The sequence below is a fragment of the Myotis brandtii genome, unplaced genomic scaffold (assembly GCF_000412655.1).
Source record: "Myotis brandtii unplaced genomic scaffold, ASM41265v1 scaffold1873, whole genome shotgun sequence".
NCBI lineage: Eukaryota > Metazoa > Chordata > Mammalia > Chiroptera > Vespertilionidae > Myotis > Myotis brandtii.
In genome coordinates, this window is record NW_005356956.1 from 89,508 (window position 1) to 104,135 (window position 14,628).

Genomic DNA, 14,628 nt, shown 5'->3' on the forward strand with positions numbered 1-14,628 from the left:
GAACGACCCTTTCACAGGGGTCGCCTAAGACCATCCTGCATATCAGATATTTACATTACGATTCATAACAGTAACAACATGACAGTTATGAAGTAGCAACGAAAATAATTTCATGGTTGGGTCACAACGTGAGGAACTGTATTTAAAGGGCCAGAAGGTTGAGAACCACTGCCCAACAGGGATTGGGCTGAAACTGGCCGTCCAACATCCCCCAAAGGGAACCTGATTGCGAGAGGGTGCAGGCCAGGCCGAGAGACTCCACTGGTGCATGAATCCGTATGCATATAAAATCTTTGGTTAATCCTTCCCACCCTCCCCGACTTTTCCCTCCCTCCTTCCCTCTGAGATTTATCAGTCTGTTCTATGTTTCCATGCCTATGCATTGAGCATCTGCCCCCTAGTGGTCAGTGCGCATCATAGTTACCGGTGGAACAGTTGCTTAGGCTTTTATATATAGAGATGTTCCATATGCTGTAGTCTCATTTTAAAACATGCTTACAAAAGAAATATACATGAAAACATTAACCATGTACCTATTTATGAATTTTTCTACAGGAAGCATAGATGATTTGAATATGAATTTGTACAATGAGAAAAAAGGAAGAGATATGTTTAAAAGCCAACTTGCCTCACAACAATGTGAATGTACTTATTAATGCCATAGAACTGTGCACTTTAAAATGGTTAAAATGGTACATTTTATGTTACGTGGGGAGTTTTTTAACAACAAAAAATAGTTCATGGCTATTAGACTGCAAAAAACAAGAACACAGAACAGCTCGCCTCATGATGCGTTTTGATGTTTGCCTGACTCGGGACTCTGTTAGTGAGGCCTCATTCATTTTGTATGTTCACTATGTCCCAGGGGGACCACGGTGTATTTTTAATTAAAATTGGAAGAATGCAGAGGGTATGCAGAGAGTAGTTGTTCTGGAAGACTTTTGAGATGTTGGTTTAATTAGAGGTAGGATTTTGAGGACGGACGAGATGGAGAAATGCTGATGGGAAGGGTGTTGGCTGTGAGATGTACTTTTGCCAAATGATGGTGACCTATTCGCTAAAGAAAAATGTATCAGGAGAAGTTCACATTAACATGTCGTGATTTCAAACTCAATTTAAATCCACAAATAGTCTCCCCTGTTAAAACCAACATGGTGAAGTTTATGATCATTAAAAAGCCAGAATTTGAAACGTGTACCTTAAAGTGAAAACGTCTTTTAGAGTGGAACATAGCGTTAGTCACCCCTCTTACTCCTTCACTCACAGAAAGTTCTTTCTTATGAAATAAACAGTAATAACTTACGCCCCCCCCCCATTTCCTTTTATGGTTCAGACCACTGGGCTACTTTGTCACATTCGCCAGCAGCAAAAGCATCCTGTCCTTTGTCTGTTACCGAGAGAATAGAAACCTGGAGCTAGACCAGTGCGAGTTTGGGAACCACTTTTCCATCGTTCGTGACTGAACACGTGTGTTCCCATTGGCTTGGTCGGCGTTCCAGGGCGTGAGACCAGCAGCAAGAGGACGCAGGTCCCCGCTGCCCCTTCCTATTGTCTTTCTCTCTGAACCACTCCCGCTGCATCCTGCGCCCACAAATAAAATGCCACCTCGGGCTCCTGCGGGGGATCCCCCTCTTCCCTAGCCATCCCTCCGCTGTGTTCAGAGCCAGGAGCAAACACATGGTGGGGAGGGGCGCTCTCCCTCCTCAAATATGTTATCAGGTGACAAGTACCCTGACTTCTTTGTAGGAGAAAAGGGGTCACAGAGGGAGGAGGGCAGGGCCCAGGGAAGGGCAGGTGCGGAAGAGAGAGAGTGGAAACACCTTTTCAAGTGGGAGGTAACTTGGACAGGTGATGCCTGATGGTTTAAAGGCATTTTTCTGAACAGCGTGTTCTCTCCAAAAGAGCAGGGCATTTGAACTCACGTAGACCTGGGGGTAAATGTTCGTACAGTGACTTGTAAGCTGTAGGTTTGGGGGCAAGTTATTTAACCAGTTTCAGTCTCTGTTAGCTCCTTTATGAACTGGAAGATAATAATAGAACACCTCTTAGATGTGTCCCGCAGATGAAAAGAGTAACAGTGAGCACGGGCAGATGCCCCATGGGACTCATCACCAGATCAGCCGGCTCAGTGACGGCCCCTTCCTGACAGCCGTGGAATGAGTCTCTGGGGGGTTGATGTGCTAGGGCTTCCTTGGCCACCCTTCTTTTTTGCCCCCTGGACAGTAAAAACTTTTCAGCAAAAGGAAAAAATGCTTTTTGCCCCTTTTATAATAGCCGCAATCATCATAATCATAATAATAAAAGGCTAATACGCAAATGGTCATCACACCGTGATGCTGTAACGACCCATCAGCAGGGACCTGAGGCTGTGTGGCGCTGGGCTGGGCGGGGATTGATGGGGGACCTGAGGCCACGTCCCCCGCCCCTGCGGGGATTGATGGGGGGGACCTGAGGCCACACCCCTGCCCCTGCGGGGATTGATGGGGGGACCTGAGGCCACGCCCCCTGTCCGGCACCGGGCTGGGGGACCTGAGGCTGCTTTCCCCCCTCGGCGGGGCTTCACGGAGGTGGGGCCAGCCGGGTCTCAGTCTGGCACAATTTTGATGCACGCGCGAGTGGGCGGGGACTTGACTCTGGGTCCCACTGCGCGCCCCAGACTCAGACAGGAGGGAGATTTTATAAGTGAGGGCTTCAAACTAAACTCCCTCTGCTATAGCTCACAACTCGCATTACAGTCTGTGATGTAATTATAATTTTTTAAAGTGCTTGTATAAATAAAAGAGTTACTGTTCTCAAATTTTATGTACAAAAATACAAAATAGACATCTTCCTTCAGATTAGTTTTACACTCTTAGACAACCCGTGTTCTTCATTCTGTAGGAGACAGTTTCTTTTTAATTTAAAGCTATCTATTCCAAAGAAATCATAATAATAAAAGGCTAATATGCAAATGGTGTCATCACACTGATGCTGTAACGACCCATCAGCAGGGACCTGAGGCTGTGTGGCGCTGGGCTGGGCTGGGGGACCTGAGGCTGCGACCCCGCCCCTGCGGGGATTGATGGGGGGACCTGAGGCCACACCCCTTGTCCGGCACCGGGCTGGGGGGCCTGAGTCTGCGTCCCCCACTCGTTGGGGCTGGGGGTGGGGCCGGCCGGGTCTCAATCTGGCGCAATTTTGATGCACGCGCGGGTGGGCGAGGACTTGACTCTGGGTCCCACGGCACGCCCCAGACTCAGACAGGAGGGAGATTTTATAAGTGAGGGCTTCAAACTAAACTCCCTCTGCTATAGCTCACAACTCGCATTACAGTCTGTGATTTAATTATAATGGAACCGATTATCATCCCTTTGTTTTTCGCATTCACTGTTAGTGGAATTTACTTTAAAAGAATAAAACTAATGTTGAAATAAAATTTAATTTTTTTGAATAAAATTCTGACACGTGGTATCCAGAACAGCTCTTTTTGGTAGATGGCTTTTGACCTGGCACATTGCCATTTCTTCAGTCGGCTCTCAGGTTTACAGACAAATCACAGCTTTGAATAAAGCTGGTGGTCCATGGTTCAGAATGGTGTAAAGTCAGCAGGATGTTGAAAGTTAGTTTGTAGTTTCATTTGTTCGGGTGATTTTTAACTAGTATAGCTAATTTAAATTCTGGTGTGACAAATACTTTACTGAAAAGTATTCACAGATTATGATACAATAAAAGTTAGCTCCCTGGCATTTTATGTAAGACACTTGCTTCATTCGTGTGTATTAAATGGTTTGAGATATCATGGATGATCATTTGATTAATAGCTTTTCAGAATCTCTAGCCGAAGTTTCTACTTTTGTTTTTAAATCGGCCGAGGTTGAACTGGAAATCTTTACATGACTAAATTGAAAATATTCTTCTGAAGAAGTATTGACTGTTTATTCACCACCATCCCCTTTAAGAATTCCCTTTAAGAACAGGAGTCCCCTTTAAGAATAAGATTGTTTAGACATGAGCATGGCAGGTTTGCCTTCATTTTACAGAGAGCTGTGGGGTGTGTTCCTGAGCCCATATTGTAGCTAACACAGAAGAACCCAGAACTTCTTCTGTTGACTGGCTCACTTGTTTTAACATGGTTTTTTGAAGTGTTAGTTTTTGTGGCTTCAGATCCAGCTCTTGAGTTACCGCTGTGCACGAAGGGCAGAGAGCCCTGGATGTGGTGGGAGATTATTTTCTTCTCTCGGCGCTGACTCGCTACCAGATGAGGGATGCTCTCCGAGACCATTCTCCGGGCGGAGACGATGCTCCCAGATCTGAACAAAGCCAGACACTTCCGGAGAGAAAGGCACAGATAGTTCCAAAAATCCCAACCCGAGACCACTTTTCCTGTTTCATTTTAGTGTCATTTTTGTATTTTAACGTATTGATTTAGAATGTGATTTTTTTCGTTATATAAAAAGAGTGGTTCGATATGATTGATGACTTGGTCCCATAAAGACGTAGGAATGGCAGTTGATAGTTGCTAATAATGGAGATAGGACCAAAAGGATAAGCACGGACAAGACACTGTTGAACTTTTCAACCAGGGGTCAATTTCTTTCAAAAGAGCAGTATCGTTACGCAAGCCAACTGTACTTCCTGTGGTTGTCTGATACCGCGTATCCAGTCCTTAAAGCTAACAGCTAGCATGATTGAAACCTTATGTGTCACACACAATGCTGAGGATTACATCGATTTATTATTTCTCCACATACTAGTTGTATGTTACAGGTACTCTTGTTGTTTCTTAAGTAATGTTTGAAGAGCAAAGGCCTTAATTCACTTGCAAGGTTCATTGTTCATGGTAGGAAAAATACTGAATCCAGACACACTGGGTTTAGAACCCATATTTTAGCCACTGCACTATTGTCCTTTTCTTTGAAGTCTTCCTAGATATTCCTTGACAGAATTGATCGCTTGGTGACTGACTGGCTCTACGGGCTGTGATTAATAAGAGTTATAGGTGGCGTGGCCGGTGTAACTCAGTGGTTGAGCATCGACCCATCTACCAGGAGATCATGGTTTGATTCCCCATCAGGGCACATGACTGGGTTGTAGGCTCGGTCCCCACTCGGTGACATGCAGGAGGCAGCTGATTGATGATTCTCTCGCATCATTGATGTTTCTATCTCTTTCTCTCCCTCTCCCTTTTTCTCTGAAATCAATAAAAACATATTTAAAAAGCTACAGGTGGGATGTACTATCAAAAGGCTTATAATCTAGGTAGAGAGATAAGGATGCCTTAAAATAATAATAATATAAGGTAGTCTAAGCTGAGTGAAGAATGAGGCAGACAATAGTAAGTTCTGAGAATATGGGGAGATGGGGATTCAGGAATGGTCAGTCTTCCATAGAAGGCCTCACCTTAAAATAATAATACTATAAGGTAGTCTACGCTGAGTGGAGAATGAGGCAGACAGTAGTAAGTTCTGAGAATATGGGGGGGATTCAGGAATGGTCAGTCTTCCATAGAAGGCCTCATGGAAGAAGTTGGCTTTGATCTTCACCTTAGAGGACAGGTGTCCTTTTGACAGCTGGTGGTCATGTATGGATCGGGGTCAAATGAATGGACAGCAAAGGTATCGATACAGGGAAGAGCAGCAGGATGTATCGGGGGAAAGCCGTGTAGTCCCTGGAATGCTGAGAGATCTCAGTGGCTTTGTGTAGAATAGAACTCTATAGTTTGCAACTGCTTGTTTCTTGGTTTAAATGTAAGTATATTCAAAGAGACATTTTATTTTATCACTAGAATGCCAGTTAATGAAAACAGAACGACCAAAGCCAAACACATTTATTATCAGATGTCTCCAGTGGACCACTGTTATAGAGAGAACATTTCATGTAGATACTCCAGAGGAAAGGTAAGAGAGTCATTTTTTTCTCCCATTTTCTGAAAAAGCAACGGTCAATCTAAAAACCCGTGTGTCTGACCTCACCATTTGTAAATATATGTAAATACCTTTGTAAAATGCTGTAGTCCCTTAAGTATTATTATTATTCTGATATAAGAGATGAGTAACTTATAACATTCTAAATCAAAATATCTGGAAGTTCTGGTAGATATACTTCTTAAAAAAAAAACATTAAAAAGCTAAAACATAAATTAAGACATTTTTTAATAACCAAGCTACGTCTTTTAAAAGAATTGTAGGATTGTGTTTATGTTTAGAATTCTGAGGCCAGAGGTGGCAAAGGTGTCAGGTAGCATGCCATCCGTCAGGTGGCCGCCTGGAGTATCGGGAGGAGGATGCTGAGATGGGGTCTCAGCTCAGTGAGGAAGAAAGGACCAGGACTGACTGGCATTGGCCGTCATCGTTGCTGAAGGGGGGAGAGTAACACATTTCCAACCAGCTCCCAGCGTCCTCAGGGCCCCATTTTCATCCTCCTGATCCGATAATTCCTGGAGTCCCCTCCCTTTCATCTGGTGGCTCTGATACTGACTTAGGTCCAACAACCACCAGCACAAATTCATTTTCCTGCGCCTATGTTACCATATTTGACTCAAATCAGCAACTCTGTGAAGTTGAATCTTTTTAGCTTATTTTCCAAATGAATAAATTAGTTCTTAAGAAACTTGTGTGATTAAAAAAAACCTCAGAACCTCCCCCTAAAATCTAGTAAATAGTGAAGTATTATTTTAATAATACTTTTTTGACCAATAAACAAAAATGGTAATGTATATTGCTGCAGAAAACATAGACAAGAAAGAAAAATGGGAAAGATCTAGAAATTACTCATAATCTGATTCTATAACCAGAGTTAAGGACTGATGCTTTTTTTTTATACACTTCCAGTCTTATTCTGTGAGATGTATTTAGGCCTTCAGTACACATACAATTTTGTGTGTCCTCCCTCCAAAGCCACCCCCATCTGCCCTGGGCATTTATCTATGCTGAGTCTTCCGTTTGCTTATACCTTAGCCCCGTGGTCGGCAAACTGCAGCTCGCGAGCCACATGCGGCTCTTTGGCCCCTTGAGTGTGGCTCTTCCTAAGCCTTAGGAGTACCCTAATTAAGTTAATAACAATGTACCTACCTATATAGTTTAAGTTTAAAAAAATTTGGCTCTCAAAAGAAATTTCAATCGTTGTACTGTTGATATTTGGCTCTGTTGACTAATGAGTTTGCCGACCACTGCTAGCCCATAACTATGGTTGAGCTCATTCCTATGTAATTCCTATGAAATCAGATCTGAGCTTAAAATGTTACATTTCCTACAAAACCTCTGACACTGGTAGACTAGGTAGGTCCCGCTGCTATATACTTCCCTATCTCCTTGGACCTTTTGCATCTGGTATACCACTACTATAATCTTTGCCTGCCTTGTTCAGTAGACTATAAGATTCTTGATTGGCAAGGATGATGTCTTCCTTGATCATCATTTTATTTTTAGCGTACAGTCCAGGGGCCGATACAGTGTTTATTGACTTGTTGAATGAATGGGATTTTTCCCATGGCAATATATATTCTTTGAAAATATTGGTCTTCATGGATTTATAACATCCCATCTAACTTGATTCATTTTGCCTTTGTGTTCGCAAAGCTGGACTTAAGTCATATCTTAAGACTGAACTAGTTTGCTGTTCCTGCAATATTATCATACTACTTTTCTGTATAATCAGTTTTCATTTGCATTTATGACTAGAAGAAAGCAGTTTTATGAAAAACAGCATATTTGTATTTGCATTAGAGTTTGTTTCCTGAATTTACCTAGAATCTGGTGTTTGGATATTTCATATGACTTTAATATTAATGAAGACTTAGATGTATTAAGATCTAGAAAAACTCTCTATCTTCTCTACTCTGTCTTCCAGTCTAAAATACTTACCTGTTGCAAACTAAATATCTCTAATCTATCTTTTAAAATCTTATATTTATTTCATTAATCATAGAAGTTTGGAATCTATTTTTCCAAAAGAAGAGCTTCTTGTCTTACCTCCATTTATTGAATAATCCATTCTCTTCTAACTGATTATGCCTGAATACTTGTATTTTTAGTATTTTTCTCCTCCCCTCCCCTTTGATATTTCTGTTATTCTAGCACTAGGACCACATGGTTTTAATTAGAGAAGCCTTATCAAACTTTTAGCTTTCAATAAAGCAAGCCTTTTATTATTGCTATTTTTTCAAAATGTTCTTAGCTTTTCTAGCACATTTTTTAAATTGTGATTAAAAACACATAGCATGAAATTTACCAAATTGTAAGTGTACAGTATTATTAACTCTACGGACAATACTTTGCAGTAGATCTCGAGAATTTTTCATCTTGCATGACCGAAACTCCATGCCCATTGAATGGCAACTCCCCATTTCCCCCTCTCCTGGCTCATATCAAACTTCATTCTTCTTTCTGCTTCTATGAATTTGACTACCTTAGATGTCTCATATAAATGAAACCATATACAATATTTATCCTTCTGTGACTGGCTTATTTCACTTGGAATAATGCCCTCATGGTTCATTCATGTTGTAGCACATAATAATATCCCATCCTATGCTTATCCCATATTTTCTTTATCCATTCATCTTTCAATGGACATCTAGGGTTGTTCCATGTTTTGGCTATTTTTAATAATGCTGCAGTGAGCATAGGAGTACAAATACCTCTTCAAGATGCTGATTTCATTTTATTTTGGCCAAATGCCCAGAAGTGGGATTGCTGGATCTTAAGGTAGTTCTACTTTTATTTCTTTGAGGAACCTCCACAGTGTTTTCCATAGTGGCTGCAACATTTGACATTCTCACAGCAGTGTATAGGAGTTGCAGTTTCTCCACATTCTTGCTGACACTTGGTATTTTCTACAAATGGTAGACTCAGGTGCAACCCTATAAATAATTGCATTAAATATTAATGGATTAAACATTGCAAGTAAGAGGCAGAGAGTTTCAGAATTGATGAAAATACAAGGCCCACTTATGTATTGTCTTTAAGAGATGAACTTTAAGACACAGGTAGATTGAAAAAAAGATCTGCAAACAGTAAATATAAGAAATAGATTTGCTATATTATATGAAATTACAAAATAAGATGGATCACCTGAGAGTACCAGGACACTTTAGAATGTTAAAAGCATCAGTTGAACTCTACGATATAACAATTATGAATATATATGCATGCAGTAACAGAATTAAAAGAGAATAGACAGTCCCAGGACCATATTTTGAGACTTTAAAATTCTTTTCAGCAGTTGATAGAGAAGCTAGACAAAAAAAAATCAACAAAGACATAGAAATAGAATAGCACTATCAATCAACTTGATATAATTGATATCTATGTGGCAAAATACATATTGTTTTCAAATGTACTTGATACATTCACCAGAAGATCATATTCTGGATCATAAACAATTCTTAATATATTTAGAAATATTGAAATTATACAAAATATGGTCTCTGCCCTCAGTAGAATTGATTAGAAATCAACAAGATAATAAGAAAAACCCCAGTATTTGGAAATCAAATAAGACACCTCTTAATAATCATTGGGTCAAACACAAAATTCACAAGAGCCATTAGAAAATAGTTTTAAACAAATGATAGTGAAAATAAAGCATGTTAGAACTTGTGGTATGTGGTGAAATGAGTGCTTAGAGGGAATTTATAAATTCCCATATTTGGAAAGAAGGAAGTTCTCAAGTCAGTAATCTACGCTTCCATCTTGAGAAACTAGAAAAATAGAGTAAATTAAACCCGAGACAAACAGAAAGAAGGAAACAATAGAGAAATCAGGGGGCTTGAAAACAGAAAAATTGTAGAGAATAATCAATTAAACAAAGCTAGTTCTTTGAAACAAAATTAATACAATGGAAATGTCTTGAAAGGTTTTTAAGGAAAATTTAAAAAAAGAAGGCAGAAGTTACCAATACTAACCCTAGAAAACTTGAACAATCCAGTATTAATGAACAAAGTTAAATTATTAAGCAAAACATTTTTTTTCAAAGAAAACTCCAAGTCCAGGTGGCTTCATTGGTTAAACATTTAAAGAGATATTACCAATCCTACAAAATCTATTTCAGAAAATAATGGAGAAGAGAACACTTCCTAACTCATTTTATAAAGCAACGGTCACCCTCATTTAAAAAAACAAAAAAACAAAAAAGAAAACAGGCAAAACTATCATAAGAAGAGAGACCTATACGCCCAATATACTTGTAAATATAGGTGCCAAATTTCTTTTTTTTAAATATATTTTTATTGATTTCAGAAAGGAAGGGAGAGGGGAAAGAGCGATAGAAACATCAATGATGAGAGCGAATCATTGATTGGCCGCCTCTTGCACACCCATGACCAAGGGTCGAGCCTGCAACCTGAATTGAACCCAGGACCCTTCAGTCCACAGGCTCCATCCACTGAGCCAAACCAGCTAGGGCTGGTGCCAAATTTATTAACAAAATTTTGACAAATAGAATTACAAAATATATATATAAAGGATAATACACCATGACCAAATGGAGTTTATCCCAAGAATTCAGTTGCATTAGCATCTATATATATAAAAGGCTAATATGCGAAGTGTCCCCCACGGGAGTTTGACCGGGAGACCAGGAGTTCTATCACTCGCTATGATGTGTGCTGACCACCAGGGGGCGGCGCAGAATGAAGGAAGGTGCTGGCTGGTAGCCAGCACCGAGGGAGGAGGCCCTGGCCAGCAGCCGGAAGTCCCCGATCGGCTCTGATCACCAGCCAGGCGTAGGGACCCTACCCATGAATGAATTTTGTGCACCGGGCCTCTAGTCTGAAAATAATCCAACTAAACTTATTACGTTAATAGGATAAAGGAGAAAAACTACATGATTATTTCAACAGATGCAGAAAAAATATTTCACAAAAGTCAACATCCCTTTGTAACAAAAACCCTGTTGAATAGAAAGAGAAGGGAACTTATTCAACTTAAGGGTATTTACCAAAAAAATATCCTACAGCTTATGCAATACTCAAAGGTTAAGGCTCAATGCTTTCTCTTTAACACCTGGAATAAAGTAAAATGTCTGCTTGCACCACTTTTATTTTACATTGTATTGATGGTCTGATCTTCTGTATTATAAGGCAAGAAAAAGAAAAAAAAGGCAAACACATTAGGAAAAAGACAAACACATGTAAAACTGCCCGTACATGTAGACAACATGGTTACATGTTTACAAAATCCAGAAAAATAAGAGCTACTGGAGGTAAGAAATGAATTTAGTAAGTCTGGAGGTTAAAACTCAATGTACAATAAACAACTGTATTTCTAAATACTAGCAAAAAAATTAAATTGACAAAACCCTGGACAATAAAGAATACTTAGATATAAAGTCAATTGAAGATATGCAAGACCTTTTCACAGAAAATTCCAAAACATTGCTCTGGGAAGTTAAAGACCTACATAAATGCAGAGCTATACCATATTCATGGATTGGAAGGCTTAATTTATTAAAATGGCAATTCCTTCCAAACTGATCTATAGATTTAATGCAATTCCATCGAAAATTCTAATGGACTTTAAGAAATCTATAAGTTGATTTTAAAACTTATATGGAAATAAATGATCCTTGATCTGATGAGACAACTGTCAAAAACTAAAAGCTTTATATTAGTGCTCAAGAGACTTATTAATTAAGCTACAATTTATGCCTGCCATTTAAAAAAAAAAAGAAATTTGCCTATGATCTGGGAACAGTGAAAGGTTTTGGCTTTGAAAACCTTTTCTTAGAACTTTTGTTGGACTACAGTGAAGATCTTGAGTATGTCAATGATGACTACAGTAGCTAAACAAAACAATAAGTGCAACAAACTTTTGGGGGTCAGTTTTACTTTGTAAGTAAGATGTGTACGGACAATTAAAATGTAACTGTACTTTTAAAGTACTTTTAACTGAATTTTCTTATAATCCTTTTCTTCTTTTTCTTAACATACCTCCAAATAAATGCTACTACAAACATTATGCTGTAATTAATTTCTTGGGATTAATTCCACACTGGAGTAAGCGTGGGAGAATGTGTTCATGAGCCTGTGTGTGTGTGTGTGTGTGCGTGTGTGTGTGTATGTGAAGTAAGCGTGGGAGAATGTGTTCATGAGCGTGTGTGTGTGTGTGTGCGCGCATGCGTGCTTGCATGCATGTGTGTGTGTGTGTTATCGTGGAGACTTTATTTGTATATATTTCATATAAAAAGGAAATATTCGAATTGGTTACCATCCTCTGTTAATGAGAATTTGCACTTGATCTATAGGGAAGAATGGACGGAAGCTATTCAGGCCGTAGCAGACAGACTCCAGAGGCAAGAGGAGGAGAGGATGAGTTGTTGCAGTCCAACCTCACAAATTAGTGTGTGTTATCATGGAGACTTTATTTGTATATATTTCATATAAAAAGGAAATATTCGAATTGGTTACCATCCTCTGTTAATGAGAATTTGCACTTGATCTATAGGGAAGAATGGACGGAAGCTATTCAGGCCGTAGCAGACAGACTCCAGAGGCAAGAGGAGGAGAGGATGAGTTGTTGCAGTCCAACCTCACAAATTGATAATATAGGGGAGGAGGAGATGGATGCTTCTGCAACCCATCATAAAAGAAAGGTAGGAAATAATGACTTGCTCCTCTATTTGGCGCATGTATGAGTATGGAAGAAATATGCTAAAAATGGCAATTTGCAAAAAATGGCAGCCTATTATCTTATACTAGAGGCCCAGTGCACAAATTCGTGCATGGGTGGGGTCCGGATGGCCCAGCCCCAATTGGGGCAGATCAGGGCCTGGCCTGTCAGGAGGAGGAGATGGTGGGGGGTTGTCTGGCTGGCCCACCCTGATTGGGGCCTGATCAGGGCCGGGCCAGCTGGGGGGAGGGGCCATGGGCCGATCAGGGTGGTGGGGGCCCATCAGGGCTGGGGCTGGCCAGGGTGAGGGGACGCAGGCAGTTGGATGACTGGCCCTGCCCCTGATTGGGATGGAGGGGCCGATCTGGGGTGGTGTTGGACAGGGGGAGAGGCTGCAGGAGGGTGGCCAGCCAACCCCACTCCCTATTGGTATGGGGGGACAATCAGGGACAGTGCCAAGGGGAGGGGCTGCAGGCCGATGGGGTGGTGGGGACCTTTTGGGGGTGTGGCAGGCTGGGGAGAAGGGCTGAAGGAGGTTGGCCACTGGCCCCACCCCATAATGGGATGTGGGTTTAATCAGGAGTGGGGCTGCAGGCCGATGGGCAGTGGGGCCGGCCAGGGGGAAGGGCCGTGGGGGGTTTGGCTGGCCACCCCGCCCTCGATCAGGGGGGAAGGGTCGCAGGGGGGTTGTCTGGCCGCCTTGCCCTCGATCAGGGTGAGAGAGGCTGATCCGGGGTGGGGCCGGCTGGGGGGAGGTGCCCCGCCCCCCAATTGGACTGGTTCGCTGGCCACATTGGGCGTCATAGCGACCAGTCATTCTGGTCATTATGGTGTTCTGGTCACTGGCTTTATATATATAGATTTCTGGCTACAGTAACTCAAAGCTATGGTTAGCATTTGGAGAGTGAGAGAAGAGATGGTGGGACCTCTGAGGTCATGTGATCTATCACTGTCTGGCCCAGTCGTTGTAGAAATTGATCAGACTAGAGCTTTCCCTTCCCTGAGAGAGAGAACCAGAGGCAGGCGGTGGAGGGGTGAACTTCTGTGTCCTTTTCTGAGGGATTCCTTGTATTCCTCTTCAATTATATATTCATATTTTAACCAAATTTTTGGACTAGGCAGTCTTTTTCTTATATTCTAGAATCTATAATGTGATTTGAATACATTTATTAAGCATTTGTTATGTGTGCACATGTATGTCTTAGCCTAAAGAGCCACACTGATATGTTGGAGATTATGTAAAGGAAAGAGTATCTACACTAATAAAAGACAAAGATGCTAATTGACCGTACCTTTGCTATGCCCAAGTCACGCCCACCAGCCAGTCAGAGTGATTATATGCAAATTAACCCAACCAAGATGGCGGCCGGCAGCCACAGAGCTGGAGCAAGCAGGAGGCTTGGTTGCCCTGGCGATGGAGGAAGCCAAGCTTCCCGCCTGCTCTGGCTGGCTGTGGCCTCCGCAAAAGGCAACAAAGTTTCAATTATAGAAACTAAATAAATCCCAGATACCTGCTTCCAGCCAGCCTCCACTGGGAGCTTGGGTGGCTGGGGGCCGTGGCCAGCCTGCAAACAGCCATCAGCCCCTTACCCAGGATGGCCACACCCTCATGGGGTGAGGGTCCCTGCTGGGGGGCTTGTCCAGCCTGCAAACAGCCATCAGCCCCTCACCAACACTGGCTAGGGACCCCAGCAGGACCCTCCACCCTGAAGGGGGTGTGGCCAGCCTGAAAACAGCCCTCAGCCCCTCACCCAGGCTGGCCAGGCACCCAAGCGGGACCCCCACCCTGATCCAGGACACCCTTCAGGGCAAACCAGCCGGCCCCCACTCATGCACCAGGCCTCTATCCTATATAGTAAAAGGCTAATATGCAAATTGATCCTAACAGCAGAACGACTGGGAATGACTGGTCACTATGACACACACTGACCACCAGGGGGCAGATGCTCAATGCAGGAGCTGCCCCCTGGTGGTCAGTGCGCTCTCACATGGGGGAGCTCTGCTCAGCCACAAGCCAGGCTGACGGCTGCCAGTACAGCAG

General features: G+C 42.1%; 1 protein-coding gene across 1 annotated transcript in view; it reads left to right on the forward strand.

Moving 5' to 3' along the window:
• Positions 1-14,628, forward strand: part of AKT3 (v-akt murine thymoma viral oncogene homolog 3) — an 86,257-nt gene that overhangs the window by 10,690 nt on the left and 60,939 nt on the right. Inside the window, exons 2-3 of the mRNA XM_005864513.2 lie at positions 5,765-5,876; positions 12,423-12,570. Of these exons, the coding sequence (XP_005864575.1) occupies positions 5,776-5,876; positions 12,423-12,570 (249 nt within the window). The 5' untranslated portion in view covers positions 5,765-5,775. The remainder of the gene's footprint in view (positions 1-5,764; positions 5,877-12,422; positions 12,571-14,628) is intronic.